The sequence below is a fragment of the Nannobrachium achirus genome (genome assembly GCF_963921795.1).
Source record: "Nannobrachium achirus genome assembly, chromosome: 21".
Taxonomy (NCBI): Eukaryota; Metazoa; Chordata; class Actinopteri; order Myctophiformes; family Myctophidae; genus Nannobrachium; species Nannobrachium achirus.
In genome coordinates this window covers 39,624,297-39,646,513 of record NC_137828.1, presented here as the reverse complement: position 1 = coordinate 39,646,513, position 22,217 = coordinate 39,624,297, and the positions used below count along the sequence as shown (strand labels likewise).

General features: G+C 44.3%; 1 protein-coding gene across 1 annotated transcript in view; it reads left to right on the top strand.

The window, feature by feature from the left end:
• The window catches only part of ptprn2 (protein tyrosine phosphatase receptor type N2), a 258,049-nt gene that overhangs the window by 45,458 nt on the left and 190,374 nt on the right, over positions 1 to 22,217 (top strand). The window contains 1 exon segment of the mRNA XM_080751763.1: positions 11,874 to 11,984. Coding sequence (XP_080607889.1) covers positions 11,874 to 11,984 — 111 coding nt within the window.

The window sequence follows — 22,217 nt, the reverse complement described above, 5'->3', positions numbered from 1 at the left end:
ATGTTTTTTACCTTAGCAACCAACTGTTTACCCTAGCAACCAACTGTTTACCACAGCAACCATGTTTTTTTTACCCTAGCAACCAACTGTTTACCCTAGCAACCAATTGTTTACCATAGCAACCATGTTTTCTTACCCTAGCAAACAACTGTTTACCCTAGCAACCAACTGTTTACCATAGCAACCATGTTTTTTACCTTAGCAACCAACTGGTTACCTACTGCAGTCTGATGGCATGCAACCAGAGCAAGCTGTGGATGACAGTGGCCGTAATAGCCGTGTCAATGACAACCCTGCCTTGGTGGATGAGTGGTTTGTTCAACGCCTGCAAGCGTACATGGACACAATTGGAAAAGACGGCATGCTGGTGGAGGAGCATTGGATTATCTTCGAATGGCAAGGTCGCGGCTCCATTCACTCTCATGGGGTCATTTGGCTCAAGCCTGGCGTATGCCCATTTGAAGACGTCCAGGCCGTGATCAACGACCCTGCCCGCAGGGCAGACCAGCAAATCCTCCTCCAGTTCTACGACCTCTTCTGCAGTGCCTGGAACCCTGTTTCATGGACACAAGAGCAGCTACAAGCCATGCTACAGGATGAGGCCACACACCCTGAACTTGCTAACCCCCCCTGCCCTTGCCACCTAATGCAGAACACCTGTGCCGTCAACAATTTGACCCTACCCTCCCAAACGACCTTGCTCTACTTGCAAACTTCTGCAACCGCCACAAAACATGCTCCACGCAAACCTGCCTCAAGAAACGCCAGGGCCAATGGAAGTGCAAGGCCGGGGTGCCATGGCCACTGGCTGCAACCTCCTCCTTCAGCGACAAAGGCAGGGCCCCCGGAGATTTTGTCTATGTCCCTGCACGCAACGATCCACTAATGAATGCCTACCCCATCAAGGCCGATGCCTACCAGTGCTGGCGTGCCAACATGGACATTAAACCTGTCACAAGTCGCCATGCAATGGTCCAGTACCTTACCAAGTACTGCACAAAGCACGAGCCCTCATCTGCCACACTCAAAGAAGTTACAGACAAGTTGCAGAATCGTGACAATGCTACATCCGGTGACGCATTTGCCAAGGCTCTAGTCAGCTCTGTGGGGGATCGTGACTACACTGCCCAGGAGGTGGCCCCACCTTCTTGCCCTACCTGCCTTCAAATGCTCCCGCTCCTTCCAGATCGCCAGCCTCAGAGCCACAAAGGAGTGGAACGTGGAGGAGGGCAGGTTGAAACTGTCACGCTGGGAAATTTATTTACAGCGACCCACCGACGAGGAAACCGAATCCATGTCCTTCAGGACTTTCACATGCAAGTTTAATTTCTACCGCGGCAAGTACACAAAGCGCCGTAAGGACGTTATCTCACGCATTTTCCCACGCATCTACTGTGCCAGCAGCCAGGACGACAAGTTTGAAGAATGGTGTAGCATCCAGATGATGGTCAACATCCCCTGCCGCAGCGAAGAGGCACTCCTATCGAATCATGAGAGCTGGCACAAAGCCCTAGAACACGCTGTGCAAACGGCCTCCGCCCCAGACCGCCTCATGGCAGATTTCAGGAACATGACCACATCTGCTGACACCAACACACACCCTGAGGACTCTGACAACTCCAGCGACGAAGACTATTTGCCAGAAAACATCCTGGACGACTGGATGCAGGCCGCTGCGCTTCACGCAGAGTTCGCCAAGGATGACCCAGCTGACAGCGGGCCCCACTTTGACCCCTGCCAATTCTGGGAGGAATTACGAGCCCAGGACTTCTCCGCACAAATGCTGCAGGACTCTGGAGATTTCATCAAGCTACAGAGGGCCCGGTTCCAGCTGCCTCCTGTCAGCTACGACAACGTTAAGCCTCAATACCTTAATGCAGGGCAAAAATTGGCCTTTGACACACTCTGCACCGCCATCCAAGCCACCATGGTCGACAGACCACTCCGCCACGCTACACGCCTCATCATCTCCGGACCGGCCGGCACTGGCAAAAGCTACATCATCAAGTGCTTTGTGCAACATTGTCGCTCTGTCTACGGTCACGAAGAAGCCACAGCTGCTCTCAGACTTGCGGCTCCCACTGGGACAGCTGCATTCAACATAGCTGGAACTACTTTGCACTCCCTCTTGGCCCTACCTGTACCTCTGACAAACACTCTGCAAGACATGGCCGCCGAAGCCTTGGGCAACCTCCAGGCACGGCTCCAGGGACTCAAGGTGCTAGTGGTGGATGAGATGAGCATGGTCGGCCGAAAATTTCTGGGTGCCATTGACCAGTGCCTGCGACAGATCTTCCCTGAGCACAGACACGCCTGGTTTGGCGGCGTTTCTGTTGTACTCATGGGGGATTTCAACCAGTTGCCTCCTGTCCTCGACCTTCCCATGTTTTCCAAAGCCCCTGCACCAGGCTTGAGCGATGCAGGGAGGAGAGTTTTTGCTGCCTTTAAACAGGCTGTGGTGCTTCACACAGTAGAGCGCATCACTGCCGACACACCAGATGCCAAAGCCTTCAAAGACCTTCTTGCCCGCCTTCGACATGGCGAAGTTACACACGACGACTGGCTCTTCCTCATGCAACGTTCCCACCACTTGCTCTCGGCCGAAGACCAGTCCAGTTTCAGTGACGCTCAACTCATTGTCAGCACACGCCAGACAGAGGAAATCCTCAACCATGCAGAACTTCAAAGATTGCCCACAGCAAATGCCAAGCTCTACGCTGTCAACGCAGGGCCTGGATCCTCCTCTGTCGCTGCTGATGATGCTGGAGGCCTACCCACCTTGTTGCACGTTGCACAGGGCGCACGCGTCATGCTGCGCCAAAACCTTTGGATCGAAGCTGGCTTGACCAACGGGGCCTTAGGAACAGTCCTAGGAATCCTATACGACCCCAATGGCCAACCGCCACCTGCCCTGCCACTTGCTGTCTTCGTTCAATTCGACATCTACAAAGGGCCAAGCTTCCACCCGCATCATGCGCGCACTGTGCCAATTCCGCCGCACACTTACAGGTGGATGAAGGCAGCTGACGTCTGCACACGCACCCAAATCCCTCTTTCTCTGGCCTTCGCTGTCACCATTCACAAGAGCCAAGGTTGGACTCGCGACAAAGTGTGCCTTGACATCGGAACCTCTGAGCACTCCTTGGGTATCACTTACGTTGGCTGTTCCAGAGTTACCTCCCTGCAAGGCTTGTGCCTCTATCCAGCTGATTTGCACGCAAACGAGTGGGCGCGCTTCCAGAGGATCAACAACAACAAAAAGCAGCAAGAACGCAAAGCCATTGACAAGGCCCTGCAGAAAATGCATGACACGCTGCTGCGCCACACTCAGCACCCCTAAAAACCAGTACTTGGGATTTGTTGATGTAAATGTTCACATAGAGTGTAATAATTGGTAAAACAAACTTTTGGCCTATTTGTGGAGATAAGCGACCAACGGTCGCTTATCTCCCGATTAGGGAGTCTTACTGGTCTATATATGCTGCAGAATGTGTGCTCTCGGTATTTGGATCACACTGATGGTTTTATGTGTGTTGACTTTGCATGTGGGGCACCAGCAGCCCCACTCTCCACCGTGGCTTCAACCAATACATGCCGTGCTCGTCCGAGCCTGAAATTAAAACACAGTTTTTATGTCAAGTAAAGAGAAAATGGTGGTGGGGAAGTCTTGTAATTTTGCTGCAACCTATCATCTAAGATGGATGCACGCACTCCTCTGCCTAATAAATGTCAGTAGTGTAAATAAAGACAGCAAAGTGACAGAGCAATACTTTGTTTGATTTATCATGCGTAATAATATGGCTCCGGATGCCTCAGCATCAACCTCCAGGTATAGAGAGGCTACACTGCTCTGGCACCTCAATCCATCAATCACCAGTCAGTCACATTCACCAACCCAGCATTCCACTGTCCTTCAACTGACAATGTGCTAAAAGGTGCGTGTGCGTTTGTGTGCGTGCGTGTGTTTTCTGTATGTACTACAACCAAGGATTCCATTGTTGTAATATCGGCCTTCAACTTTCAATGTGCTAAAAGGAGGTGTGTGTGTGTGTGTGTGTGTGTGTGTGTGTGTGTGTGTGTGTGTGTGTGTGTGTGTGTGTGTGTGTGTGTGTGTGTGTGTGTGTGTGTGTGTGTGTGTGTGTGTGTGTGTGTGTGTGCGCGTGCATGCGTTTGCGAGTTTTCTGTATACTACATAAATTTGTTGTAAATGACCACTCAACCCTAACCTCGCCTACCAGGCTTTCTAGGGGAAAGCCTGGTATTCGTTCACAACTGGCCGTAAAGCGCGGAAACCACTAGAAGAAGCAGTGTCGCTTTGATTTGGTTCCCCCTGTTTGTTTCCCCAATCCCTATTAAAATGCTCGAGTAGGCTAGTGTAGTCTTGCCAGTCGCTAACAGTTGGACTAAAAGATGCATATACCAAACAAATTTTTCAAAAGCAAAACTACTCTGCATCAAGGAGTTTATTAGGTAGGCCCTAAAAGTATGTCCTTGAGCGCAGGGGAATATTTTGGGTTAAAACTGAATCCGGTTTGATCTTTCCGGCAAATTGTAGTCCTTTGAGTACTGCAACGTGACTTGTTGGGGTTTCCGCTCCAGACCGGTTACAACCCCGAAAAGTGAAGTGATCCCAGACTAACTCAACCCTAACCCAAAAGGGGAGGAGGGGGGGGGGGGGGGGGGGTTCTGTATGCACTATGCACTTATGTACTGCAACCCAGGGGGAAATGACATGTTTAATGGTGGGCGTTATGGTAACCAACCAGCAAGGACTCCAAGGGCATCAAACATTAAACATGTCCCGACCCTGTCAACTCGTTATGTCACCACCAGCAGCACCACGCTTAACGTTTCTTATATAATCCCAGGTAGCTCTCTCTATCTATGTCTATGTCAAAACAAAATGAAAAGATACCCTATAGAATTATAATGGGATCAATATTACAATTGGTCTTGTAGTCATAAGTGGTTCTCTCTTGTAGATAAGTGGTTCTCAACCTTTTCAGGCCACACAAGCACTTTACACTTAGGCTACATACTCTACATGCATCGCCTAATTGAAAATAGCAGATCTACAAGCTCTCAACGCTTTTGTCGCATTCCTAAGCCAATAATTTGATGTCCGACAGGGTCTCCGTAGGAGTATCACCGGTCATGACGACCAGGGGTGGACAGTAACTAAGTACATTTACTTTAAATTAGGTACAATGTTGAGGTATTTGTACTTTACTTTCCAATTTACAATACTTTTACTTCTACTCCACTACATCTCAGATCGAAATATTGTACTTTTACTCCACTACATTTATTTGTTACTAGTTACTTTGCAGGTGTAACACACATTAATCTACTTTAGCCCTATTTTATACCTTGGCTATTTGAAAATAGCCGGTCTACAAGCTCGTTGTGAGCTTGTAGATCTGCTCTTTTCAAACATTTTGTACTTTTACTTTTGGTACTTTAAGTACATTTTGATGCCAACACTTTCATACTTTTACTCAAGTACATTTTTAATTCTGGACATTTACTTGTAATGGAGTACATCTACACTGCAGTATTGATACTTTTACTTAAAGTGGGCGTGACACGGCCAAAACAGCTAATTATGGCTATCAAATTAGCCAATTTTTTTAATGATGTCATGTACCCCCATGTTAAATTACCCAATCAAATTAATTTATTGTAGTTACTGTACTGAAAGTAGTACTTTCTGTACAGTAACTGAATTAAATTAATTTGATTGGGTAATATGACGGGAGGGGGCGGAGTTGAGCGCTGAGTATTATCTAGTGAAACAACCCCAACAGAACTGTGCGAGGAGAAAATGCGACTATTCATAAAACGAATTTTAAAACAAGCAGTTCTAGGGGTAAAAATTTGATATAATCTGCTATAGAATCTCCCCTAACCGCGTACAGGGTACAAGTCTTCTAACAAAAAGGTGTCAGAGATTAGAACCAGGGTCCAACGTTCTCCTCGATCCTCTGCAGCACAGACCACTTTTTAGCAGCCATCTCTGCTAAAAAGTGCTCCAGTGCTTCACCGGTGTCAGCTCCGGACCACTTTTTAGCAGCCATCTCTGCTAAAAAGTGCTCCAGTGCTTCACCGGAGCTCCGGAGGACTGAAGTCTGTGGTAGCCTGTGTGTGTACGTGTGCGTGTGTGTGTGTGTGTGTGTGTGTGTGTACAAACACAATAGCTCTTGAAAATAGCCGTGCGGTGCGGCGCTACCAGCTAACAACAACACATCACGTTGTGCGCGGCACCGCACGACGGACGAAGTATACATTCACTAATAACTGATACGGCCCCGCCTCCTTTTCAGACCGTTTGAAGAAAGACCACGTGACCTACTGTATCATAATGTAAAATTTCGGCCAGTGTCCCGCCCCCTTTAAGTAAAAAAAAACTTTCCACCACTGATAATGACTATAGTCTCCTACTGAGTCACCTATTGAGCGATGACGTGGTGGCTCAGGAATGTGACAAAAACGAAACAAGAAAAAAATTACACTGCCATAATTTATAGCAGCTTGCGGCAAGCTAAACAATAAAAACTGCAGTATTGAATAACGTATGCAACTCCTTCGAAGGCTTCGATCACTGTTTCAGAGACAGCGAATTTCGTTCTATGAGATCTATGAATTGCATGTATGTTGCAACTTTAAAGTCTTAAAGTTAATTTCTTTGGCCACCAAAACCAGGCGATCTGGGCTTTTTTAGTGTTTTTTTTTAAGCCTTGTTCATTCCCCCTAAAGCCACGCCCCTTTTGCCTGCAAGGGTAGACCGCTCCCCTGTAGAGGGGAGCGCCACCGCCATTTCTGCGGTGTAAACAGCAGCCAGTGGTGGAGTAGAAGTAAAATTATTGAAAATGTGAGATACTCATGTAAAGCACAAATACTCAAAATTGTAGGCTACTTAGGTACTTCAGTAAATGTAGGCAGCAAGTTACTTTACACTACTGTTTACCCCCACAACTTTGGGAGCGTGTCGCTGTTACTACATGTCATCTTTTCGACACCCGACTCTAAACCTCACCCTAACCCTAACCTCCGTGGAGTGAGTCGTTAACCCCCTTAACCACTTGAACTGTCAATACTTAATAAACTTGACATTTCTTTCTACACCAAACCTCTTTGCTTAAAATAGCCGATCTACAAGCTCCTCGCAGCACGAGTCGTTGTGAGCTTGTAGATCTGCTATTTTTGGCTAAGTTCTCAGAATATGGACGCTAGGATTCAAGTGGTTAATATAAAAAGAGAAAAAAGGTTTCTATCACTCAAGGATTTGAAGGACCCCCTGTAGTAACTCTGAGGACCCCCTGGGGGTCCCGGACCCACTGTTGAAGACACTTGCTTTATATGAAGGAAGGAAACGCCTAAATTCCTAGAGCTGCTCTAGCAAGCTGCTAAAACTCTCTATGAATTCAAGGCTTGGTGTGTAATTGATAGAAAATGAGTATTTTTTGGGGGGTGAACTACTCCTTTTCATTGGTTCAATATTTACTGTATAAAACCCCCACTGAGACCACACACACACACACACACACACACACACACACACACACACACACACACACACACACACACACACACACACACACACACACACACTGTGAATCACTTTCACTTAACAAAAAAATATAAAAATAAAACGTTGAAATATTCAGATACAAGGTTTCTGCCCGGCGACAGCAGCGGTATGCTAATTCGCCAGCTCTACTCTCCCACAGGCTGCCTCCCCCGTGCAGACCTGTCATTTAACGGGTCACATGCTTGAGGAGGGAGTCAGGAAAACACAGGCTTCATGCTGAGAATAGGAATTCAATTAAAAGCCCGGTCTGACATCACATTATTATCTTTGTAATTATCAGCCACTCAGCTTTATGCCGAACAAGGCACCGTAATTAAAGTTATTCACATGAGTTGAAGTTGAAGAATTGTGGCCGCGCGGCCACGCGTGCAGCAGTGAATGGATTCAGAGCGTAAATATTTCACGACTTCATGCAGATCCCTTCTTACCACGCTGAGAGCTTGTACAGTATATCTGCTATTTTTGAATAGCCAACATATAAATGCATGAAGTGGTTCAAATGAGTGTGCCGCTGTATTAACACATTTCACTGGGGATTCCCTTCAGAAGCTTCCGAGGGCGGGGTTTTCCTAGAACTGTGGTGCGATTCCAAATAACGCATCTGTGACGCTGTCTATGTTGGCTGTCATTGCCGGCCATCTTGTGTCTAATTAATGAAATGGAGTGGTGCATGACAGAGTGCTGATTCACGCCATTAACTTCACTCTAATCACAAGGCCATGTTTTCACACATGCACACAGAAGATGGTTTCACAGCCACACGTAGGTTTAGTCTAGTCTCGTGTTACAATGTGCACATCCACTTAAAGCAGCACTATGTAACTTTCCTCTTCTTCCCGGGATTAGAACTTGATTTCCTGCGCAAGTACTGAATGTATTACCATTGAGCTAATAAAACAGCCGATCTACAAGCACACAACACCTCCCACCGCGAGGCGTTGTGTGCTTGTAGATCTGCTGTTTTCACTACTTTTGTGTGACGGCCTTGTATGATGAAGCAGGGCTTTACTTTGCAAAAGAACGTACACATTTGAAACTTGGAGATACGAGGTTTCCATCTGACAACGACGATATATTGAATCTGGAAAATCTGGTCAAAATGTGTCAGGTCCTGTGTTTAGCTGAGACATGACCTTTGCCATCTAATCTAAATGTCTCGATAGAAGAGCAGGGAGACAAAATACAGCCACCCTGATTGTATAAATAATATTAAATTAATACAGATTGGACACAATTTCATTTTATTCATAAAATATAGCTACATAGTGAGGCTTTAAGCCCTGTTTTATATTTAGTCTTGTCACACTACAGCATCATGAGAGCGAGCTTGTTGATCTGCTAGTTTCCCAATTCGGAATCTTTGCTACATTTGTGGAACATTTTTGTATACCGGTAATATAATTCTAAGGTCTCTAACAGTAGCCATGTGTTGCATAGAGAATATAGGCTGCTGCCCTCAGGAAGGAGATACGGTGTTCCAGAATACTATAAGGTCAGACTACAAGGTCCTTTGTCCATCAGTCGACTTTAAGGCTTAATCAGGAGCTTGGTCATAGGTAGGCTAACCGGTGGACATTGCTCTTGTCCTGTACTATCCTTATGTACCGGTATGTAATCCTGTCTTTGTTCCTTTGTGTCAATTGTTTGTATATATGTTGTCGCATACATGGCTGCTGTGTCGCAAGACAAATTTCAGTTTGAACTAACAATAAAGCACTATATCATATCATATCATATCAACCAGTAAGGCACCCTAAGGGCGAGAAGCGACCTCGCCTGTAACTTGTCCATCTTCTATTTCCTGCGAGAGTAGGTATTATTTACGACTGTGGTTCTAAACCTACTATACCGGCACAATCCATTTTCACATGGGGGTCCACGGCCAAATACATCATTTATTTGGTCCTTGACATGAAAAAGTTTGAGAATTGTGGAATGAACTCCCCATTGCAATTAAAACTGTGAAGACTCACTTCCAATCTTCCGCCATAATCTGAAGACTCACCTCTGGTTTTAATGTTATTTAGATGGCATGTCATGTACTGTAGACAGATGCCAGGTAGACCTGGCATCCTATACTGTGTATAGTTTCAATGTACAGATTATTGCATTTTTGGATATTTTACTTTTAGACTGATGATAGGTTCTTGTTTTACCTATGATCCTAGATTACCATTTCTATGCATATGATGTTTTACATTGTGTTTTCCTTCCTTACTGTAAATCGCTCTGGATTAAGAGCGTCTGCTAAATGCCTAAATCAGGGGTCTTCAACAGGGGGTCCGGGACCCCTAGGGGGTCCTCAGAGTTACTACAGGGGGCCGCCAAATCTTTGTGTGATAGGATCATGTTTTTTTATATCACTTGATTCTTAGTGGAACATTAGCCAAAAAAATAGCAGATCTACAAAGTGCACAACGCTTGTGAGCTTGTAGATCGTCTATTTCTTGGCACAGAGGTTTGGTGTAGAGGGAAAAGAAGAGCAGGCTAGTAGGTATTGACAGTTCAAGTTGTTCAATATATTAATCCAACAGATGATAGTGCTGTCAAAGTCTAAGCTGTATAAGAAGTCCATGAACATTTTAAATCTGCAACACAATTTTTGAGCGGTGGTCACAACGCTCCTATACGTGGCCGTGTGTGTGGGTCTGTCTGTCTGTCTCCGTGTCTCCGTGTCTGTCTGTCTGTAGCCTGCAGTAACCTTTTCTGACCACACATGTTAAGGGAGGGGCGCTGTTGCACACACACACACACACACACACACACACACACACGCACACACACACACACACACACACACACACACACACACCACCGCTCAGTTCACACGAGTGTGATTTTTATGTTATGTAGTGGGGGTCCCAACTTCATCTCTCTCTCAGCTAAGGGGTCCTTGGCCTGAACACATTGAAGACCCCTGGCCTTAATTGCAAATTGTAACCAATAGTTGTTACAAGAGATATGATTTCCCAGCTTGGAGACTGACTGCTGCCACAATGGAGGGACGTGCTTTCATGTCTCAGCGCCAGAGAGAGTTGAAACAGCGTTGTGGTGGGTGTCACCTGCTGTTCCCTCCCCACATGCACTTCCTTCCTGTTGTGGTGGGGACGCTAATAGCTGACATTTTCCCCCCTCTGACAGAATGGCGATAAGCAGCCGTTCATGGCAGGAAGGACTTTATCAGGCACCCTGGCTATTTCCATATCAGCAGGCCGTCTGCCTCGCTCAATACGGGTTGCTAGGCAACGCACGCCACCAAATCCCTATCGGCTCCCTATAATTCAATGGCTGGTCTAGACTGCCGACAAGATGCTAAGGCTCACGGGGCGTTGTGTGTGTGTGTGTGTGTGCGGCGCGCGCCCTGTGCGTTCAGGAGACGCGGCGTTGAAGGAGGATCGTCTTGGAATATAAATGACCCGTTTGTCACCTTGTCTCAGGTGGGGGGAAACGTATCCGTGGTGCACCTCATATCCTGGACCCAACAAATAATGCCCTCATTTATATTCCACGGTACAACACTCTCGCCCACAAGAGCTGATTTTGAAACTAACAACGCGTCAACTTCAGTTCTTGTCTGCAAGCCAACTCTGTGTTGCGATGGAGTATGAATTAGTGGCTTTCAAACATGGCCTCCCTGTTTTGGCCATGTCATTACTTTTGTGTAGATACAGTATGGCTATTTAAAACAAATAGGGCTTTAATAGTGGTTAAAAAGTTAAACTATAATTGCACTTTGGCCGTTATTCTATATTATTTTATTCTATATTTATTATTTTAAATTATAATTCTTTATTCTTTTTAATGGTATTTTTGATGCATGTAAATGCCTTTTATGCTTTATGTGAAGCACTTTGAATTGTCTTTGTGTATGAAATGTGTTATACCACTAAACGTGCCTGACCTTATGCAGTGGCTAGTAACATAGGTCTTCTTGTCCTCTTCAGTTGTAAGAAATTCATAATTCATACTGTTACGCAATGATGTTTTCTAATGAAACTTGACTTGGAACTTGCCTTTTTTTTATTATTGTAAAAACTATTTAAAATAGTGAAAATAGACGATCTACAAGCACACAATGCCTCGCATCACGAGGCGTTGTGTGCTTGTAGATCTGCTATTTTCACTAGTTTCGTGTGACAGTCTTGTATGATGAAGCTGGGCTTTACTTTATGAAAAAACATACACATGTGAAACTTGGAGATACAAGGTTTCTGCCTGACAGTGACGATATCTTTCTATTTCAGAAGATGAGTAAGTATGTGTGTGTGTTTGTCTCCTGTAGATGGCCTGTTTGGACGGTGCCAGGAGCTGGGCGCAGAACAGAACACATATGACATCTCTGCCTCTGGTCTGCAACGCATCAGGACCCTCCTACAGAAGCTGGCCCACAGGGGTAAACCTATGTCTGCTCATTTCACAGGACACTCTCCCAAACAGTGGCTCCCATTTGGGGTCAGGACACCGAGTAAAAATCGCATTTTAATTTCCTACAAAAAATAAATAAAAGCATATATTTCAAAAGATGGAAAATCCTTTGAAATATATAATTGTATTTTTTATTATTTATTATTATTATTTATTTATTTATTTTTATTTTCAAACAAACAAACAAGCACATCTAAGAAATTCCATAAATAAAATGTAACAATTATTAAGAAAATAGACGATCTACAAGCTCTCAACGTGGTGCGAAGTGTCATGTTGTGAGCTTTTAGATCAGCTATTTTCACTAGTTTGGGTCACAGGCTAAAACGCTTGGGGACGGTCTCTCCGGTGTATTTTCTTTTTCATGATTTAACCTAGTTTATCAGCTGTCTAACAGGCCTGTGTTTAAAAGGCAGACTATACCATTTAAAACAAGGCAGAAATTGCCAGGCTGGCCCATTTTGGGCCCTGACCGCTTCATACACCATGGAGCTGGGACAGGCCGTTGGGACTGGACTCATGCGGGCGGCCATTGTCATGCCAACGATTGTATTGTAACTCCAGCGGGCAATCTAATTGTCTTGTATGCTGCCAGGACATTTAGTGCTAATTTTGTGGATGAGTAAGTGTGCCACGTGCAACGGTAATCATGTTAGACGACCTCTCCTGCTCAATCAATGCGAGCCCCAGCAGCTAATGACTGTGCTTGTTAGAAACAGGGTATACATACATGGGGGGGGGGGGGGGGGGTTGCATGGTGCAGATGCTAGGATTGTCTCGATAGCAACAAAAAAAGTATAAATGCTGGAGAAGATAAATAATAAATGCAGTAGAGCATATGACCTAGTTTAGTGATTCTCTAACATTATGATGTCAAGGACCCTTCAGTTTATGTGTACAGAAGTTGCCTGTGGACCCGCATGTGAAAAGATCCCCATAAGAACATCTGACCATAGCTGAGTGGTTAATGATTCTGCCTGCCTGGGCAGCCAGAGGTCCTATTTGTCACCAGGTATGATTCCAGGCCAGCGATGTGTCGATGTGTGTCCCTGAGCAAGACTCTTAACCCCTAATTGCTCCCCAAGCTCCTCACAATGGCTGCTCATTGCTCCTAGTCGTTATAGGATGGGTAAATGCAAATTTCACCTTATGTGCAAAAACACTCCCAAGGAGTGGGACCTATATTATTATTTGTTTATTATATATTAAGTGTTTAAACTGTTCCTCATTTTACTGGGGACCCCCTGGAACCCCCTCAAGGACCCTTGGGTCCTCTGACCCGACTTTGAGACCCCAGTAGTGACCTGTACTCACAGGTACAGACAGTACATACTCATCAATCGTGGTAGGTTTTTTTCCCCCTAGTTTCCCAAGCTGGACATGAAACTCAAATTATGTTTTGATACATTGTTATGCCTTTCCCCCAGTCGGTAATAATGTCTGTCCTCGATCGTTTCATATACTTTTGGATTGACTCTGCCTTGTCTCAACTCCAGCACCTTCCTGTGTTTCTATCACGTTAAAAGAAGTCTGATTCTCCCTCCTCCACGCATGGATTGCACTGATCGTGGCAAACACACCGTCGGTCTGTGATGTAGCAGCTCATCGCTGCTGGTTATTATGCAGCAGACTGAAACGTCGCTTTGATCGCCTCCAGGTAGTCTAGACATCTGTGGCTATTAGTTGTTTCTGACAAACTAATGATGGCTTCTGTCTGCTCGTTTCACCAGGCAGGCAGCTCAAACACGCAAGTGTTTCTGCTGTGTTCTGGGTACAAGAAAGTCCTTCAAATGCCTCATTCATTAAAAAATGTGGCCTTGAGAGTAGCTTGGATCAGTGTGTTTCTGTTGGGGACACGGTGATAAATACCTCCAAGGCTCGCTGTCTGAAAGAATATACTGTGAGTTTTCAAATGGATTCAGTCAAATCAAATGCAGCTGGGGATCTTCCCACCAGGGGGCACCAGATATCTTTAAGACAAACTGACCACAAAATAATGCCAGCCCCTCTCTCCCTTCAGTTCCGTAATTGGCTTTGCCGGCCACTCAGAGTTTAATAACTTCTAACAGGCGTAAACTGGTATTGAAAATCATTAAGAACACGCCGGTCGCGGCCATAGTAGGAAATAACACAAAAAAAAAGAAAAGAAAATGCGCTGATGAATATTAAGTGCTGAGGGGAGATCACACATTTATTCTAATTACTGCTCAGAAATAAACGAATGAGACCGAGGGAGGGGGGGGGGGGGAGTGTGTAATTTCGCCTGCTCTTTTTGAAAAGGTGTCTAATCCCTCAGATGTTATTTGATCATTAGGCTTGTTCTCTGTGACCTTGTGTGTGTGTGTGTGTGTGTGTGTGTGTGTGTGTGTGTGTGTGTGTGTGTGTGTGTGTGTGTGTGTGTGTGTGTGTGTGTGTGTGTGTGTGTGTGTGTGTGTGTGTGCGTGCGTGCGTGTGCGTGTGTGTGTGTTTCGGAGCGACGGCTCGCGGCGGACACTGCAGACATGAATGACATCATCACTGTGAATCTGTGAATGTTCACGTCTCTTCTGTCTGGAAGAATCCCATCCAAGAAGAGAGGGAGAGAGAGACAGATTCAGACAGAGGGCACATTATCTGTGGATGATTCCACAATGCTCTGTGAGCGCTCGCTGGTGCGTTATTATTCTTATCAGCTCAGCGGCTATTGAAGTGTCATCTCTTTGAGACGTGGGGCTGGGACACCACCACCACCCCGGCCCCCCATTCACTCCCTGAAAGGGTTATCATTGGTGGAAGAAGTACTTGTATTTTTTACTTGAGTAAAAGTTTCAATACCGCAATGTAGAGACTACATGTATGAGTACATGTATGACTACATGTAGAGACTACATGTATGTTCAAGATTTACTTAGTACAAAAGTATTGGCATCAAAATATACTTAAAGGGGAAGACCACCCATTTTCAATATTGAACTATGTCATTAATATACCTTAGAGCATACATGGGCAATTGGCGGCCCGGGGGCCACATGCGGCCCTCACCTTCACTTAATGTGGCCCACAGGTTAATATTGGAATACTGATATAGTATTGATTTCAGCTGTTACAATTCCATTTCCAACCATGCAAACATGACTCGCTTTAATTACTTCAGTCTATATTAGTAGCTTAGCACTCGTTTTATTTTTAATTTTTTTGTCCAATAGGCTATATTTGTATTTAAGTTCACAAAGTTAACACGTTGCAAGCCGCGGCAGAACCCTCTGAACAGAGGTAGCGCCGAAGAAATAAGCCATTTATTTACAAACATGTTTTAAAAAAAACAAAGCCCACATGATAACAACACGTAATGGAGTGCTCGATACAGCGTACATATTCATCCTGCAGAGGTCGGCGATCTTACTTTGGCGAGGCGGAGGGGAGATCAATTCCATTCGTTTACGTGCGGCGAAGCAGGGAAAGGAGCGATAGAGAAGCGGCGCCCGAACGTGATTGAAACCGCGATCCACGAACAGAGACAAAGAGTAGCCATCTTGTGTGTTGTCCTTGTCGAGTTTCAACACTGGGGAGAGTATCAGGCCACTCCTGGCCAGCCATCCATCCAGAATGTGAGTCAACGGCGTGGCCTGCTGGATATTACGAGTATCACACCCAGCACCAGAAAATGACTGTGAGAGCATATTAACCGTTTCAGATAGCTCCAAAAAGACACAGAGAAGAATTTCCGATGTTTTTTTTTTAAATTATTATCATTTATATCAAAAGTCCGGGAATAGACGTGTGGCTGATGGGACCCAGTAGGAAGTCCGAGGGAGTACGACCAGGCTTAGAAGGTGTTAACATAAGAACATGCATTTGATATTAAATAAAATTGTTAGTTTTCAGCATTCCAATTGAAAAATATTTGGATTCAAATTCCAAAAATAGCAGATCTACAAGCTCAAAACATGTCGCAGCGTGACGCGTTTTGAGCTTGTAGATCTACTATTTGGGCTATTTTTGACATATGCATTGTGGCCCTCTAAGTGAATGTGAAAATATAGTGGCCCTCTCCATCATCAAAGTTGCCCACCCCTGCCTTAGAGGAGTTGTGTGGAAATAGAAAAAAGTTCCCCCCCTTCTGTGTTGCCTAGAACAGTGTGATGTCATCAAGTTGTACTTTACAATACAAACCCCAAAATCAATCTTCCAGTTCTAGGCAACACAGAAGGGGGGGAACTTTTTTCTATTTCCACACAACTCCTCTAAGGTAGATTAATGACATAGTTCAATATTGAAAATGGGTGGTCTTCCCCTTTAAGGGACCAACAGTAAAATTACTCAATACGCAGAATGTCCCATTTCAGACGTTTTCAAATGTCTAAAATGTATTTAAAAAATCGTTCAAAAATAGCAGATCTGCAAGCTCACAATCTCCATTCACTCACATAGAAAGGGTTATTGAGAGACCACTGTAATGTAACGCAAATCGAAGCAAAGAGTGGCGGGGGGGGGGATGGGAAAAAAACATCAATTGAATTGATTTACTATTCTCTTTATCTTGCATCAGAGCATATGCAGGTAGAAATCGTGCAATCTCCACGTGCGCCGCACAACACCAATGTCATATAGATCAATAGAAATTGACCCCTAGTACAAAAGAGGCTTCATGCCGTGGTTTGTCAGTGCCGCCACTGGCGGCGGGGGCCACATTGTCTGTTATTACATTTCTACCCACAATGGCTTTTCAACACACTATATAGGAGCTGTCATCCCATTCCCAACTGAAAATGACTTTTATATTAGACCGAGCATGGGGGCAGGGAAGACTGGTATTCCCAGTGTGCAGTCATGGCACGCCTATTCATTTCCAATCCAAGATGCTGTCATTTTGCTTTAGAATCATTATTATGGGGATTCTCAGGGAGTGTATATTTATGTGTAAATCTATTCGTATGAACCCATTAAGACCTGAGGGCTTCTAAATCTAAAGTTTTCTGAAAAGTATGAGTGGTGCTCAAATGTTTTCATGTCAAGAGCCCCCACAATGATATGAGTTTGGTGGCGGACCCCCATCTCAGAATATTTTGTTCCAGGGACCCCCAGAAGCAAATATTTGATTTGCTTTAAAGATAAATATTGGTCATGTATTTGTATTAATGTGTGTTTGTACAGCATGTGTGTATAATCAGAAAGATAACACATTATATCGGTACTAGTAAATACTAGCCTCGGAAACCCAGGCTGCACAGATCATGAACCAACAGATCCACCGGCTGTTTTCAGCCGGTGAATCCGCCCCCTCTAGACCAAAATCAGTCTGTGTTAGGGGAGGCTAGTAAGATACAAACCAAATAGAAATCATGAGGTGCTTTGTGGTGTTGCACGAAAATAATCTTCATTTTCCTTTGTGTGATTTATGCTTCATGCTATAGGATCAGAGTAGAAAGAAAATATCAAAATGCAATACCCCATGCCACAGAATTCAATATTCAACTATTCTAATGCTTGTATGGTAATGCATTGCGGCATTTACATGGGGTATGTGGACAGGTATAACCAGCTACAGTACTGTATATAGCGGGATTCAGTGACCATAAACTGACAGCATGTCATTTCGGCACCACTGAATCCACAGGTTATTATTTGTGCTCAGGCTTTCTTTGCACACACAACACATCATGCATTTGTGTTTGCTATAGTAGCATGCAACAAAATTGGCCCAATTTGCTTTTATAGTCTTGCCTATTATATAGTCTTGCCTATAGTGTAATCTATGACAATAATCGTAGAGGGTAATGGGATGGACAGTTAAAAGCCTGCACACGCCCGCCCGCACGCACGAGCGCTCGCAAGCACGCACGCATCCACTCAAGCACACACGCCAGGGCACACAACGTCACTGTCGGGCAGAAACCTCGTCACGTTCTGGTCTCCAAGTTTCAAATTTGTATGTTTTTTTTCCCGTGATGTAAAGCCCTGCTTCATCATACAAGACTGTCGCACAAAACTATTGAAAATAGCATATCTACAAGCACACAACGCCTTGCGGTGCGAGGCGTTGTGTGCTTGTAGATCGGCTATTTTCACGAATTAAAATGTTTAAAATTAAAAATACCAAACAAACGTTTTGGATAGGTTTCCACCCGATAACAACGACATACAGTAAGACCACACTCAAATGTCCAGTGAAAACATGTACCAACATGTCCAGTGAAAATGGGAATGTTGATTGATTGATTGATTGATTGAAGAATGTATTAGAAGATTGCAATAGAAACAAGTACAGTTTCATGACAGTACAAATCACTGGTACAAGGTCAACTAAAAGGAGATCCTAGAAAGCCGAGGCTTATTTCCACAGGAACCACACTTTAAGTATCTCATATAACATTGAAAGACAGACGGATAGAACATAGTACTTTATCTAGGATAATATCAATTTCAAAAGCAGAAAAAGCATAACATCAAATACAAAGGCAGAGAAAAAAGGGTGGGGGGGAGCATGGGGGCTTAGTCTATTTACAAGTCACAATGTTAATATGTGGAAAATTAGAGTGCTTTTAATGAATCACTCAGTTTAGTCAGGAACACTCACGTCAAAGTAGATTTAACCATTTATTGCAACAAATGGAATACTGTTAGACTTGGTGTTAAATGGCTCCACGTTAAGAGATGTTCCCTGAACTTTGTACATACATGCTTTGATATGCAAAATCAGGGAACGCTAAGCAAGACCCTCCCATAGGGATATAATAGTAGTACAATAGCAATACATTGACATATTAGCTTGAAATAGCAGACATAAAATCACAAGTATTTGAGCCTATGCCAGACATATCAAAAGGTGGAGGCTGGGGTGGAGGAGGAGGCAGCCAAGCAGCAGCGGATCTGAGGCTTCAGATCCCAGACAAGCAAAAGCCATAGTGAATGCAAGCCCTATTTAAAGGAACCTCCCTTACTGAGTGTCAGCTCTGATTGGATTATGACTGTGTGATGTCATGATCAGCAGATCTGTGAATGAGGAAAGGATCTGACTGACAGCTGAGGCGGGCGAGACTTACATGCCCTGCGTGTGTGTGTGTGCGTGTGTGTGTGTGTGTGCGTGTGTATGTGTGTGCGTGCGTATGCGCTTTCGTATGTATGTGTGTGTGTGTGTGTGTGTGCGTGTGCGTGTGCGTGTGCGTGTGTGCGTGCGTGCGTGCGTGCGCGCGCGCATGCGTGCGTGCGTGCGTGCGTGTGTGTGTTGTGGGGCGGTGGGGTGGAGCTGGAATCATTTCAGTGAAGTGGCAAACCATCTACAGCAGATTTACACTGATTTTCACTGTCCTCTCGCAGATGTTCACCAAATGCTTTGCAAGCTTTGCGTGGCAATATGAAATGACTTCTGCAAGAGAGGAGGCCATCCAAATGGTCAGTCAAATGCGTTTTGTTTATGTTAGGTTTGCCCCACAACAGACATTCATGGTCACTTAAAGGACCGCCATCAGTGTAGTCTGCTCCACAGTTTCACCGTGCATTATAACCCATTTAGGCCCAGAATTATTGAACGCTTTAACCAGTGAAAAATAGCAGATATACAAGCTCACAGCGCGGCACCGAGTGCCGCGCTGCAAGCTTGTAGATCTGCTATTTTTGAAAAAGTCGTGAAAATGTGTGCAAATCTTATGTATTTTTAAAGCAAACGTTTGTAACTCAAATTTTGCTTCTGGGGGGTCCCTGGAACAAAATATTTTGAGATGGGGGTCCATGGCCAAATAAATATCATTTTGGGGGTCCTTGACATGAAAAGGTTTGAGAACCACTGACATAGTAGTCTCTCAAGAACAGACTAACTGAGCTCCAGTTAAGTGAAAAGGACCTTTTCTTTGACGATGGCTGGCCAGATTGCTGACATGGAAACCTAGGTGTTTTCCAAAAATCTTAGAAGGATTCAAAAGACACTTATACAATTGGGTCAAAATTCTAATTTTCACCATTTTTCAAAAATAGCAGATCTACAAGCTCGCAGCGCGGCACTCGGTGCCGCGCTGTGAGCTTGTATATCTGCTGTTTTTTAATATTTAAAGCATAAAATATTGCGTCATAATGTGTTCAGGCCTAAATAAACATAGTCCGTTTCCCTCTTAATGGTAAATAGGCTTTTTGCTGACCTTTTCTCCCAAGTCATCGTTAAAACGTTACTGAATTTGTCTGAATAATGAAGTCAACGTATGCTAAACATTGTTGCACGATTAATACAGTGAGTCATGGACGTTTGAATTAGGTTTGTAATTCGACATTTTCAGCTCGACCTTTAAAATTGATAACATATGTAACATGATAAATTGATAACGTGACGTGGAGGAAAAGATATCCCACAAATAGCTTGGAGATGTGTTGTAGAGCTTTTAGATTAGATACATAGGTAGGCCTACTCACTCACCCGTAATAACATGCCCAACATAGGGACGTCATGTTGACAGTGGTTAATCTTAGATTCCAACTTATAACCACAGAAAACTGATTTTATGTCTCAATACACGCAAGTAAATATTGATGCTGCAACTGCACATCACTACTCTGCACCAAATTTAGATTGACACATTTTACTCATTTGAATTTGTTGCTAAATAATTCACCCGCTCTCTTCCATTAATCCCTTTTAAATCAGTGGGTGGACGGAACTAAAGGAGGAGGGACAATCTGCATTTCAAAAACACCACATGAACACCCGTAGACAGGATCTCACCTACAGTAATAGGCTTCGATTATTTAGGCGGCCATCTCTGTCTGTCTGTCTGTCTGTCTGTCTGTCTGTCTGTCTGTCTGTCGTCTGTCGTCTGTCTGCCTCCATCTCTTCCCCTTTATCCATCTCTCTATCTTTCCCTGTCTCGCTCTCTCTCTCTCTCTACCCCTTGTCCCTTGATTGCTGTGAGATTTAAAAAAAAAACAGCCAGGAGACCAACAGAAGTATCTGGCTTGTTTGCAAGCTGTAGCACTAATGACAGGGCACTAATTAACTGAGGCATTTGCCTGAGACGGCGCCGCCATCCTTAACGGGCAGAGACCCGCATCACTTGGAGATGGGGCCTAGCTCTTTCCCCGGACTTACAAATGCATTTGCATGACATTTAGCTCCTCAGTGCCTGGGATAATCAGCTGAGAGCTTGATTGAGAGGAAACCAACCGTAGAGGCCCCCCCGACACTTTTCTTCCTGATTTCTTCCTTTCCAAAATGGTTCATTTGGGTTCCCTAATTCCTGCCCGCCATACTTTTTCCGTCATGCCTACCAAGACGCGCGTGCACTCATGCTCTTACACACACGCAGTGGTGTAAAGTAACTAAGTACATTTACTTAAGTAATGTACTTGAGTCAAATTTTGAGGTGTTTGTACTTTACTCGAGTATTTCCAATTTCCAATGCTTTTACTTACTTACCTACTCCACTACACCTCAGATCCAAATATTGTACTTTTACTCCACTACAATTATTTGAAAACTTTACTTAATAGTTTCTTTTCTGATTAAAATTAAATACATTATAATATTATAAACTACTTTAGCCCATACTGTGGCTATTTGAAAATAGGCGATTTACAAGCTCACAATGCACCGCATCGTGACGCGCGGTGAGCTTGTAGATCTGCTATTTTCAAACATTTTGTACTTTTGCTTTTGGTGCTTTAAGTAGCTATATTTTGATGCCAACACTTTTGTACTTTTACGCAAGTACATTTAGGATTCTGGACTTTTACTTGTAACAGAATATTTCTGCATCGCAGTATTGATACTTTTACTCAAGTAAAACATTTGAGTACTTTTTCCAGCACTGCACTTACAGTACACACACGTAATAATAATGGTAATAATAATAATAATAAGGGTAATAATCATATTCGTGTACACTGTAGGGAGCTACAATGGAAAAAACTATGGCTCGTGGACCAACCGGTGACTTTGTACACGACTTCGTACATTTCCCATAGATTCTATGGGACTTGACCACTTGCTCCTGCCCTTCGTGTACACGGTCTGTGCCGTCTATAGTTTCTTACTGGGGGGCAGCAGAGAGCCATATGTACACAGGCCCTAGGTGGTGTCCACGACCAGTAGTTTTACATGAACCCTCAGAGGGACACTGTGGGCTTATCAAGTGGTCCGTGGTGGTTCTCAAAGTGAGGTCGGGGGACCCTCAGAGGGACACTGTGGGCTTATCCATACCTTGGCTACAGGGGGGAAATAATTAAATGTACTTTTCAT